The sequence below is a fragment of the Colletotrichum scovillei genome (genome assembly GCF_011075155.1).
Source record: "Colletotrichum scovillei strain TJNH1 chromosome Unknown Contig00009, whole genome shotgun sequence".
Taxonomy (NCBI): Eukaryota; Fungi; Ascomycota; class Sordariomycetes; order Glomerellales; family Glomerellaceae; genus Colletotrichum; species Colletotrichum scovillei.
The window spans coordinates 3,985,970-3,999,374 of record NW_023336267.1 but is presented as its reverse complement, the minus strand read 5'-3'; the positions used below and the strand labels follow the sequence as shown (position 1 = coordinate 3,999,374).

The 13,405-nt window shown below is 53.2% G+C and overlaps 3 protein-coding genes across 3 annotated transcripts; all 3 read right to left on the bottom strand.

The window, feature by feature from the left end:
• Positions 1-396: 396 nt before the first annotated feature.
• Positions 397-1,379, bottom strand: HER10_EVM0008039 (uncharacterized protein; the record flags this gene model as incomplete). The annotated part of the gene is made up of 2 exons (XM_035477576.1): positions 397-1,232; positions 1,292-1,379. 2 exons carry the CDS (start codon positions 1,377-1,379, stop codon positions 397-399), a joined length of 924 nt encoding a protein of 307 aa, XP_035329685.1.
• A 799-nt stretch (positions 1,380-2,178) lies between these two features.
• Positions 2,179-10,244, bottom strand: HER10_EVM0011824 (beta-ketoacyl synthase domain-containing protein; the record flags this gene model as incomplete). The annotated part of the gene is made up of 7 exons (XM_035481243.1): positions 2,179-2,991; positions 3,049-8,713; positions 8,773-9,368; positions 9,445-9,599; positions 9,660-9,773; positions 9,834-9,967; positions 10,024-10,244. 7 exons carry the CDS (start codon positions 10,242-10,244, stop codon positions 2,179-2,181), a joined length of 7,698 nt encoding a protein of 2,565 aa, XP_035330138.1.
• A 1,074-nt stretch (positions 10,245-11,318) lies between these two features.
• HER10_EVM0012455 (FAD binding domain-containing protein) lies at positions 11,319-13,041 on the bottom strand (the record flags this gene model as incomplete). Its single annotated transcript, XM_035481850.1, has 5 exons — positions 11,319-11,613; positions 11,681-12,078; positions 12,131-12,522; positions 12,583-12,850; positions 12,907-13,041. 5 exons carry the CDS (start codon positions 13,039-13,041, stop codon positions 11,319-11,321), a joined length of 1,488 nt encoding a protein of 495 aa, XP_035330212.1.
• Between the last annotated feature and the right edge of the window lie 364 nt (positions 13,042-13,405).

The following is a 13,405-nucleotide window of genomic DNA, read 5'->3' as shown; positions in this document are numbered from 1 at the left end:
ATTCTGACGTGTTACGGGGGACACTGCCAAACGCCGAACCCGGGCGGAGAAAGCAGTGGGGCCGAAATAGGTGAGTCTTGCCGATAATCGCCCTCCGTCACGGCTTGGTCTCGGCTCTAGGCGCCGGAAGGATCGCCGAATGGCTTTCGGCTCAGTTAGATACCTGAGGTAGCTAGAATCAACCTGGCATATTGTGTGAACCTGCATCCAATTTGTTGCGGTGGGAACAGTGTACATAAGCCGACATCACCACGCTTGTTGGAAGCTGAAGTGCATTGTTCCTACCATATCTACTCCCTAAATAGCTTCAATGTGTAGACGAATTGCGGACAATATCTTACATTTATCTGAGGATTTAGACCAAATCAAGACAAACAATGAAAAGGTAACGCTGTCCTACTTCAGCCGAAGCTCAAGGTCTTTCAGAATTGTCTGGAAGACCCGATGCAGTTCGTCCCATCCCAACCGAGTTGGCTTCCAAGTCGGCTTACCAAAGTACACACCTGCTGCAACGAACCCAAGACCAAATGCCCAGGGCATAACCTTCCGCAAGCCAGTGAAGAAAGCGAGCTTGAAGAACCGATTCTGCCTCGTTCGCACGCGCTCAAGGTGCTCTCTTCTCTGGTTCGCCACGGGAAAATCGACGCCGCTCGGGACGTCCTTACCCAGAAATTCGCACAACGGCGCCCAACCATCCTCCAACTTGAATTCCAACAGCCGGTCCTTGGGGACCGCGGCCCGGACCTCTGCATAGTGCTTCCTGTAACGATCTTTGGCGACTTGTCTCATCTCCTTTACGTTTCGGACGCCGTAGAATCCCAGCAGGATCTTCCTAAGAGTCCTCCCGCCGTTCAAGCCCCATGCCGGCCCCAGAAAATCAATGATCAGGTTCGCGCGCAAGCCCCAGGTAGTCTTGAAGATGGCTTCATCCATGCTATGAAACCAGCTGTCGACGTCGCGTTCAACGAGGATGACCTTAGCCTCTGGATACGTCTCAATGAGTTGTAGGGCGAAGAAGCTGCCCATATCAGTGACTGCTTCGTAGGAGCCGAATAGTGCTTCCCAGTCATTGCGTGTAAAGGGTGCGCCGTTATGAGTTGCAAGTGTGGGAAACACGGCGTCCGCGGCGCGAGAAAACAGCGCCCATTCGCGGGGCGAAGAGATGGCCTGGATGCCGTGGTGGACTCCCTGAAAGCCCAATATTGTGAGAGCTTTAGTGATCGAAGCAGAGCCTGTGTAGTTGTTTAGTCCCCTATAGACATGCATGAGTTACAACGCTTTGGGTACGAACCAGTCCGTGTCATTCCCAACGAGAGGACCTTCATCTCTTTAGCGGGTAAAGGCGCTGAAGACGCTGGCACAGGAGTCTGGGCCGCCATTGTTGCTGGAATGTTTTACCGCTAAGGCGAGCGTTTGAAGCTTCTGTTGTGAGCAATGATAGACTGAGAGTGAGAAGAATTGGTTAAGGTGGGAAGTTGACAACTGAATTAAGAGGCAATTGAGACTCGATATCAATCGAATCAATGTCATTTCCTCTGAAATTCATCGAGATAAGAAGCAAAAACGATCATTGATATCAACAGACAGCTCCAAGCACGTGGACAAGTGACAGGTGCTCAGGTCCTGCTGTCGAGAGTGTTTCCGCCGAGGAATCCCTGGTCTTCAGGGGGCGAGTCATGAACTTCGCTGGAGCTTGTTTGTCTTAGCCCCTGTTACCAGCACAGTGGACCACGGCTTTCCAGGTTGCCATACTCCGTAGACACACTCAGCACTGTATTCCCCTGAATCTTTCGGGTACTGAGTGGTTCATGGGAGCTTGTGGACATCACCACAATAGGGTCATGTTGTCAGTACCACTGAGATGCGCTGGTGAGTTGCCCTGCTCGACGAAGTATGTATCTTCAATAGTGTCAGCAGTAGGTTATGCTTCATCTGTCGTTCTTCCAAGACTATGTTTGAGGAACGAGAACACTAGACTTTGGAGGCAGTCAAGAACTTGTAAGTTGACGTCTCTCTTCGCACAACAGACTGTTTCTGCTTGGCTTGTCTCTAAACATCATTTACGGCCGATCATAGGGCATACACACGCTGAACCATAATCACCTACAGAAAAAGAAAGCTAAATCAAATCCCCCCCAAACTCCCATCTCCTGTAATCCAAACCATTCAACAAGGACTTTATGAAGCTTCTTGAACTAAGAGCTTGCTCTTCCCAGCTAAATCCGCAGCCAGTTGCCTCATGGGAATGTTGGCCATGATGTCAAATACACTAACCTCAACCGCAACCTCCTTTGCAATCCAATTCCTGACCTCAACAGCAACCAGGCTGTCGACGCCATAAGCACTCAGTGGCTTGCCCGCATCTACATCGTCCTCGGGCATCATCATCAACTTGGCCAGGCGCTGCACCAGAGCAGAGGTAATCAGGTGTACGGCCTCGTTGTCCGCCTTGCCACAGCGAGCCAGCTCTTCGCGAAGAGAAACAGTAGCAGACCCGCCCGCCCCGGAGCCCGCGGCAGTCTTCCTGAGGCCGGCGAACCGCTGGTCCTGGATCCAGTACCACGCGTCGTCGTGCTCATTGTAGGGGAGTCCGCACATGACCTGCGGAGGATGCGCTTCGGAACCCTCGAGCGCCGTGGCCATGAGGCCGTGGAGATCGCTCTTGTGCATCACCTTGAGGCCCATGGCCTTGACATGGTCTACGTACTCGTCGTGCTCAGCCACGAAACCGACGCTGAGAAGATAGCCAATGTCAATCGTCATGGCGCGCAGGCCCTGACTGCGGCGATACGCCGCGAAGTAGTCCTGGAAGATATTGCCGCACCCGTAGTTGCCCTGTCCGCGGTGGCCCATGACGCCGGCGAGGGAGCTGAGCATCACGAAGAAGTCGAGGTCTCGCGGGAGGAGTTCGTGCAGGTTCCAGGTTCCGTGGACCTTGGGCCTGACAGTTGTGCGGACGTGGTCCGCAGTCATCTTGTCAAAGAGGGTATCCTGTTGTGAGTTGTCAGCAACGCAATTATGCTGCTGGGGTTGGGAGCTTTGACTTACTCTGAGAACCATGGCACCGGTTACACATCCCTTCACAGCAGGAACACTCTTTGCCTTCAAGTCCTCCAACACCTCTTGAAGGGCAGCCTTGTTGCCAACATCGCAATCATATGCATAGGTGTTGGCCACATAAGTCTTCTGAAGCTCAGAGGCGAAAGCCTTGTTCTCCTCACTGCTGGCGGCAGAGCGAGAGAGCAAGACGAGATGTTTAGCACCCTTCTCTGCAAGCCAGCGTCCAATCTCCTTACAGATACCGCCAACACCGGCGACGACGTAGGTTGCGTCTGCTTGGATGTCCACACTCGGCATGCGGGGGACGGCAGGGACCATATCCGAATCGTCTACCCGAACGACTACCTTGCCCATGTGCTTGCCAGCCTGCATATGACGGAAGGCCTTCTCGACCTCGGCCATGGAGAAGAGCTGGATCGGCGCAATGGGCTTGACGGAGCCATCATGGATGAGCTTCGCTGTCTCTTCCCATAGAGCTACTGCGCGGGGAGTAGGGTTGTTCTCGAAATCGAGAAGATTGACGCCGATGTAGCTCTTGTTGTCGAGGAAGGGCTTCATGTCGAGGCCCGTATTGGCGAAGAGGTCGGCCTTGCCAATTTCCAAGAAGCGACCGAATTTGGCGAGGCAGTGCCACGACAGACGAAGGGCTTCACCAGCTAAGGAGTTGAGAACGACATCCACGCCCTGGCCATTGGTGGCTCGCATGATAGCTTTGGCAAAGCTGGTATCACGACTGCTGAAAATGTGATCCTCGGGGATTCCATACTGCTCCATAATGAGCTTCTTCTTCTCGTCCGAGCCGACAGTTGCAAAGATCTCAGCGCCCATGCGCTGCGCGATCATGATTGCAGCTTGACCGACACCTCCGGCAGCGGCATGGATCAGAACTTTCTCATCCTTGACCAGGCTTCCGGCGGTGACCAGGGAGTAATAAGCCGTGAGGAAGATGAGGGGCATTGATGCCGCCTCCTCAAAAGTCAGCTTCTCAGGGACGGCGATAGCACCCTTGGCCGGGAAGCGGACGTAGGTCGCAAAAGTGTCGCAAGAGGCGGTCATGACACGATCACCGGGCTTGAAATCTGAGACCGCTGAGCCGACGCGAGTGACAACTCCAGATGCATCGACACCGAGCTTGTTCTCGGCGAGGTTACCCAAAGCGACGAGGACATCCTTGAAGTTGAGACCCACTGCCTTGACCTCGACCTCGATCCAGTCTTCAGGCAAGGGCTGGCAGGACGTCTCGTCCTCTTCCCATCTGAAGGTATCGAGAAGACCAGGTGTCTTGATGGTGAGCTTGAGCGGTCGTCCGCATCCTTTGAACGGGACAAGCTCCGGCTGTCCCTTGGCTTCGTATTTGCGAAGGGAGCCGTCGACGTTGAGAGTTCTCTCTACTCTCGGGATGTAGACGGTGCTACCGCGAGCTGCGAATTCACCGTCAAACCCGTCGTCACGACTGTGGCTCAATGCCACCTTGAGGACATTCCTGGCGGCCTCTTCGAACTTGATGTTGCTAGCGGTCTCGAGGTCGAGGGTAGCCAGCCGAACGCCTGCGTCCTCGTTGCGAATTGCTCTTGTAAGACCAACCATCAATGACTTCATCGGCGCAGAGCATTCCATCGCGGCACCACCAGTGATCCAGAGAGTTCCAGCAGAGCCCAGTATGACTTGGCGCAGCTTCTCCCAATTCTCGTCTGTGAGGTTGGCGAGGATGGGTTCCTCCCATTCAGCGAGGCAGAGACAGTACTTGCCGTTGACCTGGCTCTCTGAAATCCCATCCCATTGAGCGATTGAAACATCTTGACTAGCGGATACGAACTGCTCTTTGATGGACTGTGCAAGCTTCTCGGATAGCTCGGACCCTGTGCTAAAGACGACGAATTGAGAGGAGCCAGACACCTGCTTTTCTGGCTTCGTCGAGATTATCAAGGAGACAGGCTCCTTGGAAGCCTCGCGATCGCCGCGAATGTCGACATCGACACCCGAAAAGCCGACCAGGTTCAGTGCAGTATTCCACTCCTCGACATCCAGGAGAGGACCTCCCTTACGGCCGTCTTCCTCGCCAAGCCACCATCCAGGGAGAGGGCCCATGATGAAGCCACTGAAGATGCGCTTGATCGTAACCTCGGAAAGCACGAGACGACCACCAGGCTTGAGGAGCGACTTGCAGTGAGCGAGTGTCTCTTGGATACTCTTGGTGGCGTGAAGTACGTTGGCGCAGACAATGAGATCGTAGCTCTCGGTAGTGAAGCCCTGCTCGGTGGGTTCGTTTTCGATGTTGAGAGTGGTGAACTCCATGATGGATGCGTCAGTCGAGAAGCGATCGGCTGCCTTGGCGAGGAAGCCCGGCGAAATGTCCGTGAAGCAGTACTTCGCCGCCTTGGAAGTTCCATCGGCATTGCGTAGGCGCTCCAGGACGTGATACGTAGTGCCGCCGGTACCAGCACCAATCTCCAAGATGTTGACACCAGGTCTCTTGTCAGCGATCAATCCAACGTACTCCGCAACGTTGGTGTTGAAGCTGGTTCCAAAGGCACCGCGGTAGAAGGAGTACAACAGATCGCCCTCGGTCATGACCTGCAACGGCTCGACCACGCGAGAGAAGATCTTGCTCAAGTTCTCTCCGATGCGGTCGACCATCTGCACTGTGATGTCGCCACTCTCTGACAGAACGATTCTCTTGCGCGCGGCGTCCAGCTCAACTTCAACTTCTGCCTCGCTAGCAGCAAGAGGTGGGAATTGCTTGATAGTGTCTTGCATCCACTCGACATAGGACTTCCAGAAGCCATCTTGGGGCACAAAAGCTTTGCCCTCCTCACTCTCAAGCCAGGCGAGGCAGCGATAAATGTGGACTAGACAGACGTACTCAAGCTTGTCGAGGACAGAGTCGTCATCTTTGCTCTTGATAGTACGTTTGTACACAAGCTCCTTGATCTGAGAGGGCTCAAGCAAGTCAGAGTCCTCGTGCCAAGTCTGTCCGAAGCAGGAGGCCCTCGTCTCTTGAGCTTGAGAAGCTTCTCCCTCTCCAACGGAAGCCAAAGACAGCCCGTCCATGATAATCATGGGCTCAGAGAGATCCTCGGAGATGGCGATGGAGGATTTCCAAGTGGTGTAGCTGGTCTTCTGAGCCGTGGAACATCCGTAAAGCTTAGTTCCAGGGACTGTTGAGAGTTTGGCCGAGACAAAGATTCTGTCAAACGAGAATGGCACGACTGCCTCGCTAAGAGACTGGTCCTCGCCGCTAATAGAGGGGAAGAGAAGATGCAGCACAGAGTCTAGGGTCGCTGGGTGAACCACGAACGGGTATTCGAAACCCTTGGGCATGACGGCCTTGGTATCCGGTACGCTGATGACGCCGTAGCTTGCACTGGGCCCAGCGAAAAGCTCAGTCATGTTGCGGAAAGTCGGACCATATTGCATACCGATGGTCTCAACGGTGTCATAGAGAAAGCTTCGCGCAGGCTTCTGGCAGATCTCCTTGGCTTCGGCAAAGGTTTGCGCGTAGCGCTTGTTCTCAAGGGCCAGTTCGCGTTGCATGGCCGGTGAGAGAGACGACTTGTAGGTGACAGAAACCAGTCCTCGCGCATGCACCGTCCACTCCTTAATGTCTTCAGACCAAGAAGAGACAGCAAACTCGTTGAGGGTAGCAGACGGACCGGCCTTAGTACCAGTGCGACGAGGATGCAGTTGAATCATCACCTCGATACCCTTGTCGGTGTCCGGCACTCTAAGGGCAGTGTCAATGGCAACGTCGCGGAGTTCGTAGCCGTAGACCTCCTCCGTGGGGTTGTCTTCCGCAAGCTGACGGGCTGCTTCAATAGCCATGACAACAATACCCGCTCCAGGATAAAGAATATCGCCCTGGACCTTGTGCTCGCGGATCCATGGGTTCTCGTTGCATCGAAGGAAGTTGCGCCAGGTGGGATCCGGAGTACCTGGGATTCGGTACCCAAGCAGATCCGTACGCGGCTTCTCTCTGAGCCTGTACTCGCGACTGAGGTAGGACTCATCCCAGAAGGAGAGCTTGTGGTTCCATGCGTACGGCGGCAAGTCCACAAGCATATGAGTGTCAGATGTGACTTCGTTGACGCGGTTGATGTCAACGTCGCACCCCTTAGTCCACAATTGTCCCATTGCTTCCAGGGCAGTCTGAGCGCCGTCGAACTTGCGTCGCAGTATCGTGGCATAGGATAGGTCTGAGAATCTGTCCTCAGCAGAGAATGTGTCGAGCAGGTAGCTTCTCAGAGCTGAATGTGGGCCCAACTCGAGAAAAACACTGGCAAACGCAGATCTGTCGTGAGATCGGACTTTGCCTTGCGTGTGGTGCAAGAGAGAACGAACGGCGCCCACGAAGTTGACGGGAGAAACCAAGTTGTCCACCCAGTAAGATGGTGTCATCTGCTCAGTAGTAACAAGGCTTCCAGTCACAGAAGAGAACATGGGAATGTCGGAAGACCGGTGAGGAATGCCAGCCAGAGCAGCCTCGTACCTCTCCCGCGCGGCTTCCATGTGGAAAGAATGATAAGCCACATCCATAGGCAAGCGAGTGCATGGAATCTGCGCTTCCTTGAGAATTTCCTGCAATTCTCCAATAGCAGCATCGTCACCAGAGATTGTGCAAGCCTTGGGACTGTTGATGCAGCCGACGATGGCCTTTCCGAGCTGGAGGGATTGAAGGTGCTCGCTGACGCTCTCGGAGCTCGCAGACACTGCCAACATGCCGCCGTTCTTGGAAACAGTCTGAGAGACCTGGCCTCTTAGCCACGCGATCTTGACCGCCGCCTCATGACCGATGAAGCCTGCACAATAGGCGGCTCCGATCTCTCCGCTAGAGTGACCAACAACAGCGACAGGCTGAACACCCCATTCCTTGGCAAGATCAACAAGCGCGACTTGCAAAGCAGTGCATGCTGGCTGGCTGTACTCCGTCCGGCGTAGGTTGCAATCGGCTTCGGGGCGATCCAGTTCCTCGGTCAAAGTCCAGGTGCATCCAAGAGACTTGAGGATCGTCTCAGAGCGTAGCATGCTGTCTCTGAAAGCCTTGTACACGGAGAGACCTTTGCCCATCTTGAAGTACTGGGCTCCTTGGCCAGTGAGCACGAAGGCGACACCCGGCACAGACGAATTGGACGATCGAACGACAGCGGGCATAGACTCGAGACTCTGATAAAGGCTGCTGATGTCGGAAGCAATTGCGAATGACTTCCAGGGTAAAGTTGTCCGTTTCGAAGAGAGGGTGTAGGCAAGATCGGTCATTGAGAGTGGTTGGCCAGAGGTCTTGGTGGCAAGGTAGTCGATCATCCTTCCGACGTTTCGCTTGACACCTTCTTGATCATTCGCAGAAAGCACGAAAAGCTTGGAGCAGGGTTCTTCTGGGCTGATGCTGCTCGTGGTCTCGGTTTCAGAGCCGATATCGCTGGCATTGCTGGAAGTAGATTGAGGTAGTCTTGGCTTGGAAACTGTTGCATGACGTCCTGGGAGGCCATGACGGAGGAGGTAGGATGCGGCATCTTCAAGGATGACATGAGCATTGGCCCCTCCAAAACCAAAAGAGTTGATGCTGGCACGTCTCGGGCCGCTATGAGGCCACACAGTGAGAGTTGTGGGAATCTTGACGTTATCTGGTAACTCGATCTGGGGGTTGAGTTCTTCGAACCTGCAGGGACATGCATTAGTCAGATGTTCGACATGAAGTTCTGCGGGAGTAGAACTTACCACAAGTTCTGAGGGATCAATCCCCTTTCGACGGCCAAGGCAGCCTTGATAACACCAGCTACACCAGCAGCGCCCTCCAAATGACCGATGTTCGCTGAGATATTTCTTAGTAACTGTTGAAAGAGGCAGTAAATGGAGAAGAACGTACTCTTTACCGAGCCAACGTACAGCTCGGACTTGCGGCTGGGCTGGTCTCCTATCGTCTTGAGAATAGCACGTGCTTCCAGAGGGTCGCCGGCTTGCGTTCCCGTGCCGTGTGCCTCAACGTAGCCGGTCTCCGCGGGATCAACTCCAGCTTTGCGGTACGCAGTGCGGATGAGTTCCTGCTGGGCTTCACTGTTTGGCAGCGAGATACCAGGGGTCTTCCCATCCTCATTCGCTGCTGAGGCCAGCACAACAGCGCGGACGGTGTCGCCGTCGCGAAGCGCGGCATCCAAGGGCTTGAGAATTGTGACACCAAACCCTTCTCCGCGAGCGAATCCGTTGGCGTTCGCATCCCACATTTTGGACTTTCCCTCGGGAGAGAGGATTTTGGCGGCACCGAGCAGGATAGACATGTCTGGTCCGAACATGAGATTGGCACCGGCGACAACGCTCTATCGTGAAAGTTTTGTGTCAGCAGTTACTTTGCTCTGGAGCGAGAATTCTGCCATATGCTCAATTTTCACGTACCATCTCTGCCTCTCCTGTACGTATGCTCTGGCAAGCCAGATGGAAGGCCGTCAGACTAGATGAGCATGCAGTGTCGATAGTCATTGAGGGGCCCCTCAGGTTGTAGAACCACGAAAGCCGATTTGAGGCAAGTGATGAGGAGAGACCGGTGGCATCTTTGACGAGGCATCAGAATGGCTATAATAGAACATGACGTAACAGGCACGGATACTCACGATAGATGGAGGGCCCTTCGTTGTCACGAGCTTGCAGGTTGGGGAAGTCTCCGGTGAAGGTGCCAATGTAGCATGATGTTTGAGTTCCCGAGACGTCTTCCAGTCTCAGACCAGCTAACGCACAATTAGTAAATGGGACATTCATTCAGGTTTGCTAGATTGATGTAGACTTACCATTCTCAAATCCCTCGTAAGTCGCTTCAAGGAGCATTCGGTGCGTCGGATCCATGGCCTTGGCTTCCTTAGGGGTGACAGAGAAGAATGGTGCGTCAAACACCTTGAAGTCCTGCTTTAAGAAGTGCGCATGCCTTAAAAGAACGATGAGACGGTAAGTTTCAAGGAATTCTCAGGAGATGGAGCTTACCTGGGCTGGATGCTTCCCAGCCTTTCAGGGTCGGGATGGTAAAAGCCATCAACGTTGTAGCGATCCTTGGGGATCTCGGATCGCGCAGACCGAGCGTCCAAGAGCATCTGCCAGAACTTCTCCGGATCAGATGCATCGCCGGGGGCTCTCAAGCCAATACCAATAATGGCAATGGGCTGACATGTGCTTTCAGCACGGGTGGGCTCGTCGATGAACGGCATTCTGTGTAATAGGGGACAATAGAAGGAGAATTACTAATGAGTATAGCGCTTGGGTATCTTGGTAGAATTGTGGAAGGATTTGGCTAGGACGAGAGTGACAGGGAGAATCAAAGAGCAAACGAAGAAAAACAGCAAGAGGTCAAGGTGTCATATGTCTGTCTCCAACGATCTTGATCGGAGTATTCCGCATTTCCTTCCACAATAGCAATATCTCATGGTGAGGTCCATCCATGCCATCAGATAAGAGCGAAGATGCTTGCCTCGACCAGAGTCCGAAGGGCTCCATCTAGACAATACAAGTCATCCAATACCATCATATCCTACAGACACGTTGTCAGTGGCCTCCTGTCCTCCGATATTGGGCGTAGCGGGACTACGCAAAAGCGGTGATGGCCCGACAGGATAGAAGAGACACTTGTGTATGTTCTGGCCGGAGCGTTTCCACATCCCGATCGCCAAGGGTCCTGCCAAGTACGGGAAGAATCCGGGGGACTTATGGGTTCAACAGCAACTGGCCCCAGTCATCAAGGGGTTGCTGTAATGGATCCCTAATAGATGGGTCTCACATCTGATATTGTGTTGCGGAGCACTTGCGGTGCCGCTGACTCGGGTCTCAAGTTATCCTAGCAAAGCTGTACCCTGGAGCGATTGGCGAATAATCATACCCATGCTGATATAGTTGAGTCTTTACAACAAATCTCACAGCACGTGGGCTCTTTTGTTTGTCCTTGTGAAGAGACTTTGCCGGGACGAGTTGCCGCCGGCATCGCTATCATGTGTTCATTACGCGTACTGCCGGCCGAATTTGGTATGAATGAACGCGGGGAGTAATCCAGGCCCGTCCCCGAAGCGTTCAGAGAATGCGAATCATCTCGGCCGATTGCGCACTTACCTCGGGTCCGATGGCAGAGCGTGTAGCTGACCTTCGAACTGGGGACACCTACTTACTTTTCGTTGTCAGACAGCTTTTTTTTTCTTGGTTTTTGCACATCTAAATATGGGTATCACACATTAATAAATTTGGAAACCCTTCCGATTGATCTCCATAGGACTTCGAAAGAAAATAAAGATGTGTCAAGCGACATTTACTACATCTGAAGCTTCGGGCTCCACCAAAGGCTGGTACCAGCAAAACACATTGTCGGGGTCGTAACGCTGCTTCAAGGCGCGCAACTTCTCCAGCCTCCAAGGCTCATAACCATACAATGCTTCTGGAGGATCCTTCATTGTAGATGTCGTGTTGCCATAGTTCACATACTGCTGCAGGCGACCATACCCCGATGTTGCGATGAACTCCTTCTTCCACCGGTCAAGGTGCTCCTCAAACTTTTCTTTAAACTCAAGCTTCAACGGTGTCGCCATGAGCATTCTATTGATGCAAGTCAGCGCTTCTCGTCACGAGGTAAAGCAATAACATCATTGCAGCATCAACTCACAAGAAATGATTCGAACCCCAGCGCCAAGGGAACGCCGTCGCTTCGCTGGGTAGCTCTCGTACTTTTTGGTGGGGCAAGCATTCGAACATGGCCCCGAAGAAGCCTTTGCCCGCCCATTCTTCGTTCATAGATCTCACACTCTCAAAGAATGCCCGGGTGGTCTTGAGGTCGAAGTTCTTGACGCAAGCAGCCCCCATCATCTTGTAAGGCGCTTTAGACCAGACTTCTGGCTTACTGAGAACGTTGTTCATGCCTTTGTATGTTTTCCATGGGAGGTCAGCCCAGGTTGTCGTTACTTTCCCGCTGTTGATAACCGGGTTTAGGCCTTTGAATCGTTGAATCCATGGATCTGCCTCGGTTTCGAGACCAGACCAAACAAGATTGACGAGTATGTGATGCTGCGCAGACATGTTAGTCTCGATCTTCCGCGGTAGGATGAAGACTCTTGACCTTTCTTCCACCCTCACTCTGGCGAACCCATAGCACGAAGATGGCCAAATCAGCTGGCATGACTTCATGAACGCTGTTGAGAGTCTCAAAGACAGAATCACACTGCTCAACAGTATACTCCAGGTCCCAAGTATAGTGGATGCCCTTGTTTGCTTGTGGATATACGCGGAACGTAGCCTCTAGCGCGATGCCAAAGTTGTGACCAGCTCCACGGATGGCCCAGAATAACTCGGGGTTCGAGTCTTCGGAAACCAGAACGACACTACCGTCGGCGAGCACCATTTTACAAGACACCATGTTGTCGTGTAAGAAGCCGTATTTTCCTTGAAGACGGCCGAGGCCAGCTCCGAACGCGACTCCTATGACACCGGTAGTCGGGCAGGACCCAACGTCTGTCACGATATCAGCATGCATCTTGAAGATGTGACACTCAGCAACGACTAATTACTTACTAACTTCCATCCCAACCGACTCAAGATACTTGACAAAGTTGTCCGTTATGACGCCTCCACCGACGGTGACTTGCTGCTTTTCGGCGTCAAATTCTAACTTGTTCAGCGGACGCATGTCGATGAGGACCCCGTCTTTCAGGTGCCGCATCGACGTAGTGACAGCATGGTGTCCCGACCGAGGCGCAAACGGAATGCCTTTTTCTCGGGCATATTTCATGACTTGAATCACATCCTCTTCGCAAGCCGGCTCAACAGCCGCAAGATACGTCTATGGTAACCAGCAGTCAGCGTAAGTCTTTTGGACGATGCTTGCTCCGGCCTTACCGGACGCTCATAGTCTGTGAATCGCAGGTTTGATTTCGCGAACTCTTCGGATTCGGCAAGGTTGATGCAGGCTCCGGCTGAGAGTCTGGGCCTCAGTTCTTCCCGGATGGTCTCAGGGCTCGTTCTTCTCATCATGGTGCTGATGTTTTGAAATCTGACGTGAAGTCGTCTCCAGGCTGGCGACCAGAACTTTTGTCAAACTTGATAGCAATTGTCCGTCAGGTTGCTTGAACATGGCTTGGAAGCCGGTTTCGGACGCATCATAATTCGAGTAAATCATGGTCCTTTCTCTAAGGGAACCGTCGGCTTAATTCCGCCAAGTTCCCAACATCTCCCTCGCCAACTCAAGGGTCTATAGAAACACCTACGGGCGCAATGAGAGTGCAATTTTCCTACTATCGCAGAGCAGGAGATTCAGGATGCAAGATTCCTCATTGGCAGACCGTTCCCACGTGCTGTGGATGAAACCAATTGGGGTTCTCAGGTCTACGTGAACCCA